This window comes from Heterodontus francisci, chromosome 5, assembly GCF_036365525.1.
Source record: "Heterodontus francisci isolate sHetFra1 chromosome 5, sHetFra1.hap1, whole genome shotgun sequence".
Classification (NCBI taxonomy): domain Eukaryota; kingdom Metazoa; phylum Chordata; class Chondrichthyes; order Heterodontiformes; family Heterodontidae; genus Heterodontus; species Heterodontus francisci.
In genome coordinates, this window is record NC_090375.1 from 139,268,082 (window position 1) to 139,280,107 (window position 12,026).

General features: G+C 41.6%; 1 protein-coding gene across 1 annotated transcript in view; it reads right to left on the reverse strand.

Moving 5' to 3' along the window:
* The window catches only part of csmd3b (CUB and Sushi multiple domains 3b), a 2,327,439-nt gene that overhangs the window by 10,918 nt on the left and 2,304,495 nt on the right, over window positions 1–12,026 (reverse strand). Inside the window, exons 67-68 of the mRNA XM_068032163.1 lie at window positions 9,424–9,533; window positions 80–167 (exon numbers count right to left, since the gene is read on the reverse strand). Coding sequence (XP_067888264.1) covers window positions 80–167; window positions 9,424–9,533 — 198 coding nt within the window. The remainder of the gene's footprint in view (window positions 1–79; window positions 168–9,423; window positions 9,534–12,026) is intronic.

The following is a 12,026-nucleotide window of genomic DNA, read 5'->3' on the forward strand; positions in this document are numbered from 1 at the left end:
CAAAATATCTAGGTTATGATCTTAAATAAATAAAAGTATATATGATTTCTAATTCAATGTGTTTATCATCAGGATTTACCTAGTCTCTGTACTCCAAACTGTCCATAATCTTCACCCTGTATAAATCCTTGAAAGACATATGTGGCACCATCAGGCTCAGCAGAAACCTGGTAAAATATATATTTTAAAAATTACTGTTATAATAATGGTAAATAATGATGGGCTTTTCAAACTTTTACAATAGAGGAAAGAAAACTAAAGGAAAAATTAATCCAGAAAACATCTGTTTATTGAGAAAACCATCCTCAGAACTTGCAGTATCTCTTACCACTTTATGAGCACAATTTGAATGAGTTATATTGAGTGTACAGTGCAGAAACAGGCCATTTGGTCCAAATGGCCTATGCTGGAGATTATGCTCCACCTGACCTGCTAAATTAAAGTTTTCCAGTCACTAGACAACCACAACAACAACTTGTATTTGTAGAGCGCCTTTAACATAATGAAACATTCCAAGGCACCTTACAGGAGTGTTATAAAGCAATATTTGACACTATTTAAGTGATATTAGGGGAGATGACCAAAAGCTCGGTCAAACAGGTAGGTTTTAAAGAGCCTCTTAAGGGAAGAAAGAGAGGTAAAGAGGTGGAGAGGTATTGGGAGGAAATTCCAGAGCTGAGGTCCTAGCTAGCTGAAGGCAAGACTACCAATGGAAGCAATTAAAATCTGAGATGTTTAATAGGATAGAATTAGAGGAGTGCTGATATCTTGGAAGGTTGGGGGGCTGGAGAAGATTTCAGACATAGGGAGGGGCAAGGTCATGGAATGATTTGAAAATAAGGATGAGAATTTTAAAATTGATTCATTGCTTAACCAGGCCAATGAGCACAGAGGTGATAGGCAAACAGGACTTGGTGCAAGTAAGGACAGGGTGTAAATATGGACTGAAATGATGATGTAACTGATCAATTTTCGGCTGCATACCATGACTACAGTTATACCTGCTATTCTATGTAAAGCACATGAGGCATGATATATTAAGTCAAATTGGCCACTGTTGAATACGCTAACTTGATCTTTGTGGGAACACAAGGGTCAAGAAAGTGCAAAATTGTAAGGAAAACCTGGGCAATACACTTGTGCAAGAACGCACTTAACAGAATCAGTATGGAATGTCCTCTGTGCTGCATTCCTAAAGACAGAATATAGGCAATAAAATGACCAAAAGCCTGTAACTATAAGAAATCAGATATGGGATCTGTTCTTATCACAAACATTCCAATGGCGGTACAAATACCTATGATTGTCAAAACACTGGCAGGATGAACCTCATAAAGAGAATCTTGTAACCTCTTCTGGTTCCATGGTCATCATTATGGTCAGGGGAGCGAGCAACCATGAAACAGTGTGAAGGAAGACACCTGGGTGATTGAGAGAAGGACAGACATTTACAGCATGGTTGGCAACAGAGGCCATTTACTTTGTCCTTATTACGAGCGTCTGCTAGAGACTCTGTCCATGAGACCCTTGACCACTCACAGAGCTGACCATGCAGAGAGTAACCAATCCCTGATCACCACAGTTTCTGAACACATGTGCAGAGGGGTATAAGAAAGGCATACCTGCTTTTGTTCTTCACTGTACAGCTGGACTATTGGCCAATGCGTCAGAAGTTACATCTTTTCTCCTGGGCGTCTGATCAGTGCTCCAGGTGTGAACAGAGACTAGGGGGACCAGCTGGGCTGGGTAAGAGAACAGCTTCTGAGTATCGTTCAGGGAATATTTAACCCTTTAGTTTTCTGGTTCAGTTAAAGCAGAAAGCTGGAGGGGAAGTGCCAGTTTTCTGCGGTTGAGTTAAAAAGATTGAAGGGCAAGGCTGGCGATTGTGTGTAAGATTCAGCTTTGTGGATATCATCCAGACAACTGGATGTGTGAACATTTGATCTCATAGTTTCAGGTAAACCAGGCCAGTTGTCCTGTGGATTGGGAAGATTCAGCTTCTGTGGGGTATTTACAAAATGAGGACACAACTGAATTAAAAGAAGTCAGTTTGTGAATTTTGTTTTCCATTGATAGGTCCTGCATGGTGTTATTCACCTGTTCATCAGCGATCAGTGTGCGATTCATATCCTTGTGATTTTGAAGCATAGTTCAATAAAGTTAGTTCAAGAATTTTGTAATCCTATACCTTTGCCAGTGTCATTATTTATCCTATTCGAGTCTGATTCCTCCAGTTCATGTGTTACAAGGGGCAGGACAGTTTTACGAGGCCTCAAGTTTACAGAGGATACAAAGAACAAAGAACAGTACAGCACAGGAACAGGCCATTCGGCCCTCCAACCCTGCGCTGATCTTGATGCCTGTCTAAACTAAAACCTTCTGCACTTCCGGGGACCGTATCCCTCTATTCCTATCCTATTCATGTATTTGTCAAGATGCCTCTTAAATGTCGCTATCGTACCTGCTTCCACCACCTCCCCTGGCAGCAAGTTCCAGGCACTCACCACCCTCTGTGTAAAGAACTTGCCTCGCACATCCCCTCTAAATGTTGCCCCTCGCACCTTAAACCTATGTCCCCTAGTAATTGACTCTTCTACCCTGGGAAAAAGCTTCTGACTATCCACTCTGTCCACGCCGCTCATAACTTTGTAAACCTCTATCATGTCGCCCCTCCACCTCCGTCGTTCCAGTGAAAACAATCCGAGTTTATCCAACCTCTCCTAATAGCTAAAGCCCTCCAGACCAGGCAACATCCTGGTAAACCTCTTCTGTACCCTCTCCAAAGCCTCCACGTCCTTCTGGTAGTGTGGCGACCAGAATTGTATGCAATATTCTAAGTGTGGCATGATTTGCCAATTTTATACTCTATGCCCCGACCGATGAAGGCAAGCATGCCGTATGCCTTCTTGACTACCTTATCCACCTGCGTTGTCACTTTCAGTGACCTGTGGACCTGTCCTAAGGGTTCTGCTATTTAGTGTATAATGTGGGATACTGGCCAGAAGTGTGCTGGAATAGTGAAGTCTCGAGGTAACAAAAGCATGGATGAGGGTTTCAGCAGCAGATGAAATGAGGCAGGGGCAGAGATAGGCATTGCTATGGAGGTGGAAGTAGGTGGTCAGTGATGGGTGGATATGTAGTTGGAAGCTCATTTTGTGGTCAAATATGACGCAAAGGTCGTGAACAGTCTGGTCCAGCATGAAACAATTGCCTGGGAGAAAGATGGATTCGATTGCTAAAGAACAGAGTTTGCATCAGGGACTGAAGACAATGGCTTCAATTTTCCCAAAATTTAATTGGAGGAAATTTCTATTCATCCAGTACTGGATGTCAGACCAGCAGTCTGATAATTTATAGACAGTAGAGGAGTTGAGAGAGGTAGTGGTGAGTTAGAGCTGGGTGTTGTCAGCGTACCGGTGAAAACTAACATTGTGTTTTCGGATGATGTCACTGTGGTTTACACAGGAAGGTAAGGATAGTATTAGATTAAAAAAAAAGGCTTATAATGTTGCAAAAAATAGTAGCAAGTCTGAGGATTGGGAGTGTTTTAGAAAGTAGCAAAGGGCCACCAAAATGTTGATAAAAAGGGAAAAAAATAGAATACGAGAGTAAACTCGTTAGCAATATTAAAAAAGATTATAAGAGTTTTTACAAGTATTTAAAAAGGAAGATAGTAGCTAAAATAAATGTTGATCCCTTAGAAGCAGAGACAGGAGAAATTATTAAGGGGAATGAGGAAATGGCAGAGACATTGAACAAATATTTTGGGGGCAATTTTATGCTGGCAGCGGGGGTCTCGACATCGGGGAAAACTGACACCGAGATCCCTGCGTTGCCTCTTTTCCGGAAGGCCTGCCGAATTTAGTGCCAATCTGGCACTTAAGTGGACAGCGGCGGGCCTTCCATAGGATTTAGCACTTTGGCGCTGGAAGTCCCAGCCCAGAGTTGCCGGCCAATCAGAGGCAGTAGCTGCTGCTGTAGCTGCAGCAACCAGACACCAAGAAGCAGCACTGGAACCAGACTTAAAGTAGGTCAGGGTGGGAGGGGTCTCGAGGGGGGGTGGGCAGTGGGGGTGGGGTCAGCAGAATGGAGCAGGTGGCCCTTAGCGGGCTCCCCCCCTTTGTAGGCTTGAAGCCTGCAGCCACTACTTATTGTATGTTTTTGCATTTTACTTCAGCTTTGCTCTTGATTTTTTTAAAAACCTGTATTAAATCTGTAGTGAATTTTACGAGGTTACTTTGTAGACATTGATTTTAACTAAGTGTGATTGTGCTCTGATTAAGTCAAATAATTAATCAATTATGTAATCAATGGCAATTAATAGTAATATTAATAACTATTAATTGTTTTTCCAAGAACCTTTTCCTTTTGTTTTCATGCTGGTCAGGGCAGGCTATGCACAGCTGCTGGTTTGTCTAAACTATGCTTTTCTCTGCTTGAAAATAACAGTTGTTTTCTCATTGTTTAAACAGAAGCCAGTTCTTATAGTATTTGATGACCTTTGAACTACAAGCCAGGACAATGGATAACCTTACACATGGGGTGATCCTATGGAGTTTAATTGATGGACAGTATAACTTAATTGATGGTGGGTGAGAAACACCATCAAAGGATGTGTAAACAGCCTCCTCGTGCCTGTGAGAAGAATTTGATAAGGACTCATGGTTGTCAGTCTCTTGTTTTAAGTATGTCTGATGGAGGCCTCAGAAAGCTGGAATGGAGCTAGAAATTGCAACCAACATTCAGAGTTGCAGATGGAGTGGACTAGTCAGCCACTGAAGACTACGGAGGAGGGAAGGTTGATGGAGTGACTGACCAGAGAGCCAACCCACATGCAAGATTCTCGGAGACTTGGTGATGTATGTACCATGGGGGAGCACGGTACCATTTTAGGGAAATGTCTTGAACAGGCCAATTTGGAGTTATATCAGTTGTGCTATAAGTTTTTTGGAAACTAGGTGGTGTATGTACCAAGGGAACACTATACCATTTGAGGGAGCTGGGGTTATAGCAGTTGTGCTATAAGTTTTTTTTGTCTTTTCCTTCCTACCTTTTTAATATAGTTATCTTTCTTTCTTGTATTTTTTCGTTAATAACTGATTAATTAGTACTCAATAAAATTATTGTTTTAACACATTATTTGGTGTTGAGTCACTCATTCTTGTGACGTCCAGAGGACAGCTCCAAACCTAACTGAGACGTCGCAGGGGACTCTCACACCCTACACCTTCCTGATGCTGTGTTCTTGTTCAGGAACTTTGTGTCTGTGAATGAGGGATTCCACCCCCACCCACCCACTCCAGAGCTGGGAAGCAGCCCAGACAGTTTCTCATGCCGTGTTTCCCATGTGGTGACAGGGCCACCCGCCACACAGGTAAATGTAGCTGCGGTGGGAAGAGGCCCTTAAATAGGGGTTAATTACCCAGTTAAGGGCCTCAATTGGCAGTGGGGCAGGAAGGCCATTCAAAGGCCTTCCCACCCCGGACTAAACTTCGTCGGAGGCAGGATGGTAGCTGCAACCCCCTCCCCCGCCAGCATCCCATCCGATTTTATGCTCTCCCCACCTCCAAACCTACTGTGGGGGAGAGCATAAAATTCCACCCTTTGCGTCTGTCTTCACAATAGAATACATAAGTTGCATATCAGAAATACAAGATAACCTCGGGGCTAAAACATGAGGAAATTAAAGTAATTAATATCAGTAAAGAAAAAGTATTGGAGAAACTTACGGGACTAAAATCCAACAAATCCCCAGCACCTGATGACCTACATCCTTGGGTTCTAAAAGAGATAGCTGCAGAGATCATGGATGCGCTCACTATGATTTTCCAAAATTCCCTGGATTCTAGAACGGTCCCAGCACATTGGAAGTTAGCAAATGCAACACGCTATTCAAGAATGGAGGGAGAGATAAAGCAGGGAACTACAGGCAAGTTAGCTCTGGCATCAGATGTTGGGAAATTGCTAGAATCTGTTACTAAGGAAGTCTTAATGCATTTAGAAAATCATACTGTGATCAAGCAAAGTCAACATGGACTTTACGAAAGGAAAATCATGTTTGACAAGTTTATTCAACTTTTTTGAGGATGTAACTTGTAGGGTAGATAAGGGAAACCACTAGATGTAGTACACTTGGAATTCCAAAAGGCATTTGATAAGGTGCCACACAAAAGGTTAATGTGCAAGATAAGCATGCATGGAGTTGAGGGTAATATATTAGCATGGATAGAGGATTGGTTGGAAGCAAAGTGTAGGCAGAAAATGGGCATTTTCAAGTTGGCAGGCTGTGACAAATGAAGTGCAGCTCGGATCATTGCGGGGGCCTCAGCTTTTTACAGACTGTATTAATGACTTAGACAAAGAGACAGAGAGTATAATGTATAGAAGTTTGCAGACGATACAAAGGTAGGTGGAAATGCAAGCTGTGAGGAGGACACAGAGAGGCTGCAAAGAGATATAGATAGGTTAAGTGAGTGGGCAACATGGTGGCAGATGGAGTATAATGTGGGGAAGTGTGAGGTTATTCACTTTGGTCATCATAATAGAAAAGCAGAATATTTTTTAAAAGGCGTGAAACTTGTAAATGTTGACATTCAGAGGGACTTGGGTGTACTCGTACAACGAGCAAAGAAAGTTAGCATGCAGGTACACAAGCAATTAGGAAGGCAAATGGCACGTTGGACTTTATTGCAAGGGAATTGGAGTACAAGAATAAAGAGGTCTTGCTACAATTGTATAGGGCTTTGGTGAAACCACACCTGGTGTACTGTGTGCAGTTTTGGTCTCCATATTTAAGGGAGGATATACTTACATTGGAGGCCGTACTGTGAAGGTTCACTTGCTTGGTCCCTGGGATGAGAGGGTTGACTTATGATGAGAGGCTAAGTAAATTGGGCCTATATACTCTGGAATTTAGAAGAATGAGAGGTGATCTCATTGAAACATAAAAGATTCTAAAGGGGCTTGATAGGGTAGATACTGAGAGGTTGTTTCCACTGGCTGGAGAATCTAGAACACGGGGCATAGTCTCAGGATAAGGGGCTGACCATTTAGGACTGAGATGAGGAGAAATGTCTTCACTCAAAGGGTTGTGAATCTTTGGAATTCTCTATTCCAGAGGTTTGTGGATGCTCTATCATTGAATATATTTAAGGATGAGATGGACAGATGTTTGGTCTCTCGGGGAATCAAGGGATATGGCGAGCGGGCGGGAATGTGGAGTTGAAGCCCAAGATCAGCCATGATAGTATTGTAAGGCGGAGCAGTCTCAACGGGCATATGGTCTACCTTCTGCACCTATTTCTTATGTTGTGTTAACCCTCCGAGATATCTGTGCGTATTTAATTCTGGCCTATGAATGCAGCTCAGATTTTAATTACTCCACTATTGGTGGCCATGCCTTCAGCTGCCTAGGCCCTATGCTCTGGAATTCCCTCCTCAAATCTCTAACTCTCCACCTCTCTTTCTTCCTTTAAGACGCTTCTTAAAACTGATCTCTTTGACCAAGCATTTGGCCACCTGCCCTAATAACGTCTTGTATGGCTCTGCTTCTAATTTTGCTTTATAACGCTCCTGTAAAGCACCTTGGGACATTTTATTACATTAAAGGTGCTATATAAATATAAGTTGTTGCTCCATTTTTGGATTACTTCTGATATTCAGAAATGCATACGGTAATATGGATTTTCATTATTAATGAAGAACTTTTGAAAAGCTTTTCTGTTTTAGCCAATTAAAATATATACATATTGATCAGTAGAGGCTGGTGATCTGACAGCATGCTCTCATTAGAAAGAAAAACATTTTAAACACACCAAGTTCATGTCTGGCAAGTGGTGAACGTTTATTCTCTGCTTTGTACAAGTGGGTATCTTACACAATAGTGTAGACGTTGCTTTTGTGCAATAGTGTAAAATGGAAGATAGTGAGTGAGCACGCATCCTGTTCTACATCCCTTCCAATTTTCAGAACCATTGACTTCAACACATTTTTTTCCAATGATTTCAAAGGAAATTAAAATGAGGAGGGATATAAAATGGGCTTCTGCCTCATTCCCACTCGTTTTGCACGATTAGACAAAATCAAGATCTGTCCCAATGACTTAAGCAAAAGACTAGTTGTTTTCTTGGAATTATTTAGTTGAATAATGTCATACAGACCCCCACTTGCAAGAATGAAGCATATTAATTTTGCCATATGAACATTGATTTTAAAATGTTACTGGAGTGAAAGTGTGGCGAGTCGAAGAGACTTAGCAGTTGGCAGGAAAAAAGACAGAAGCGCATGGGGAGAGCCAACTGCGAAACAGCCCTGACAACCAATTTTATCTGCAGCACCTGTGGAAGAGTCTGTCACTCTAGTATTGGCCTTTATAGCCACTCCAGGCGCTGCTCCACAAACCACTGACCACCTGCAGGTGCTTACCCATTGTCTCCCGAGACAAGGAGGCCAAAGAAGAAGAAGAAGAAGAAGACTGGAGTGAAGAAAGGACTTGTTAAAAAATCACCAGCCACTAGGCTGCAAGGACATTTGCATACTAACACGCGTGCTTGTGGAGATAAAGGACTATTCCCTGGTCCACTTAACCCACAATGGACTTTAATCACCAGACATTGAAGGTGTAAGGAAGCGTATTCCAGGCCCTACTAAGATGATACAACCCACAGAGCTAGGACTGGTTAAACCAGTGGGTCACATGACTAACTGGCTGCTCCAGGTTTTTTTGAACTAGCCACAGGACAGTTTGAATTGAGAAGGCAGTGTGCAATTGAAGCTGAAACAAGCAAGTCTCTCGCCTGGCTGTCTCTCTTTCTCTCGCCTTCTCCCAAGCCACCGGACAAAGGAAGACACATAAACCTCAACAGAGAAAAGACTCTGACCTCAAAACAAAATGAAGCATGTACTGGGCCCCAACGCATTGCAAGTCTGACCAGCAGCCAGAGACTTCACAGCGAATTCAAAGGACAGTAAAGTAGAAACCCATCTATTGCCTCAAACTTTTCCCCCTTTATTCTTCTCTACTTTTCTGTCTCTATCTGCATGTGTGTTTATCGCATATGCATGCTAGCATGGTCACATCACATATCCGTAGTCGGTAACCAGATCAGAGTTTAAGATTAATAAACATCTACCTTTCTTGTTTAAAATCTAAGAAACCTGTCTGAATTGATTTATTTGCCTTACAATTGGAAAGCGGTGAACAAGGATTCACTAAGGGAGAGCTCAAACACGGTGTTTTTAAAAACTAAGCCCTGTTAAGGTTAAACCAGGCAAAGGCTGAGAGGGAACCCCTAGACTCCTTCTCACCTAGTTGTAACAAGTAATCTCTCAGTTATTCATTACTTTTTATTTTAAGAATATAAGCAGTACAAAATGAGTCTGTCAAGAGAATCCATCTGACTGAGCACACAGGAGCATACTTACATAACCATCCATAGCCCATTTAGCTTTGATCTTGCTTTGAGAAGCTTGGACAGGTGCTTTCACATGGTACATTAGAAGCATGAGGCGTGCTTCCTGGCTTTTGTAGACACCTAAAAGGGTAAAAGTAAATGAAGAATTATACCTAGAACTGGACCAGCAGCTCCTTGAATCTGCAAGAATAATAATAATTAACTTTAATAAATATAGCAGGTCACATTGATATTGCTAAACATCACTCTGCTACATTCTGAAGGTGTGACAAAGCAGTAGAATCAGGGCTTGAGAACAAACTATATTTCAGAGGAGTTTATCAGAGATGTTCAAATCTTGAAAAGCATTATCTGCTTAAAATTATATTCTGAGCTGTATACAACAAAAACTTGCATTTAGGTTGTGCCTTTAATGTTGAAAATTGTCCCAATATGCTTCACAAATGCACAATAAAAAAAATTGGATTCCTGGCCAAAGAAAAAGATATGAGAAGTGGTAACCAAAGCTTGGTCAGAGAGCTGGATCTAAAGAGGGTCTTAAAGAAGGAGAATGAGACTGGAATCAGAGGAATAAAGTGTTTGGGGAAGGGAGTTTGTAGGGCTGAAAGAGGTTACAGAGATAGGAGGAGGCCATGAAATAATTTACACATGATATGCATAACAGAAGTTGTAAATGCAGCAGGAACTTGACTTAGAAAATTAATTGGTAGTGAGAGACAAGAGAGAGAAACAGGGCTGTAACAGATTTGGTGGTGATAGCCATGTCATAAATGTGCCCAAGTACTTGAGCTCTGTGGGAGGTTTGTTTTGACTGGGCTGTTTTGATCAAACACAAACTGAATCAATTTAGCTTGACTGTGCTGTTTGAATTGACGGAGTAGTTAAGAAAGCTGAATGTGTTGCTTCAGGAGCTATCAGATTGAGTCCTGTGAAAAGAGAACTAAATTGGTGAAAACCATAAGCTAATTGAACATCAATAGGTTGACTGTGAGAGGATGACAGAGTGAGCTTGTCCTGAACATAAGAGATGGAGCTTGTCCTGAGTAGTGTTAAGTCATGGTGAGATTAAAAAAGACAAGGTCTGGTATTGAGAAAATTAGTTACAGGATTAGTAAATAGCACAGCAAATTTAGCACAGAAATGCCACGATCAAAAGCCTGATGTGATGTATATGGTATGCAGGATATCTTAGATGCGTATAGCATCAAGAATTAGCAGACAGCCTCAGAAGGTAGAGTTGCTGAAACAGAGGCACATTAAACTTGGGAACCAATTGGTTACATTCTGTAATATACACAGGAAGGAAAGGTTTCTGGAAGATATGTCTCAGAAAGTGGTCATTTTTGCAAATTGAGAGGCCAATGAAGCAGAAGGAAGTGGGTAACCACTCAAAAAAGAAATAGGAGAAGTCAGGAAGAATCAGTACAAGAAACCCTGCAGAGTCTGGATTGTCCAACAGACATACAGTTCTTGGCATTTATGATGAAGCCAAGGATGGAGATATGGGGGAGAATATTCAAGAACAAACGACGGTGGAACAAGAATTTATTCTCGGGGAAAACAATAATGGCATCCATGAGAAAAGATACATGTTAACAGTGAAAGTTTCCATATTTAGGGATCAGACAGCCTGATATACAGCTGCAACCAAATGTGTTGCCTCCAAAGTGGTAAGATAAAACAGCTAGGATATATCGGGAAATCTAGATGAGAAACACTGGTCCAGGTGGAAACATTGACATTGGAAAGGTCAGGTTAGAGGTCTTGCAGGGAACTTTAAGAATTAATTTATAAATTGATGTGCAGTACCTAAAGGATAGTAATTTTAGGATTATTCTCTGTGTTATATATTGTAGTTGTTAGGGAGAAACAGGAGGCTACAACAATGTAGGACTAAAACGATGGTGTAGAAGGCAGGGTTACAGATTCCTGGAGTATTGGGACATGTTCTGCAGGAGGGGAAAACTGTTCAGGTAGGATGGACATTATCCAGACTACACTAAAGGCGCTGTATCTGAATGCATGTAGCATTCAAAACAAAACAGATGAACTGAGAGCACAAATAGAAATAAATATGTACGTTCTAATAGCCATTACAAAGACAAGGCTGCAGGACGACATAGATTGGGACCTGAATATTCAAGGAAGCATTTAGGAAGGACAGATGGAGGGTCAGCTCTGTTAATTAAGGATGGTAGCACAATAGACAGGGATAACCCAAGTTCAGGAGACCAGGATGTAGAAGCAGTTTGGGCATAAATGAGAATTCATAAAGGCAAGAAGTCACTTGTGGGAGTGATGTGTAGGCCACCTCACAATAACCACACTGTGGTATAGGGTATAACGGAAGAAATAATGGCAGCTTGTCAGGAAGGTACTGCGATAATTATGGGGGATTTTAACCGACATATAGACTGGAAAAAATCAGATGGGCAGAGGTAGCCTAGATGAGGGAGTACATAGAATGTTTTTGGGATAATTTCTTGGAACAATACATTCTGGAGCCAACCAGAGAGCAGGCTATACTAGACTGGGTATTGTGCAACAAGATAGGATTAATTAATGACCTCATAGTTAAGGCATTCCTAGATAGTAGCAATCATAATATGATTG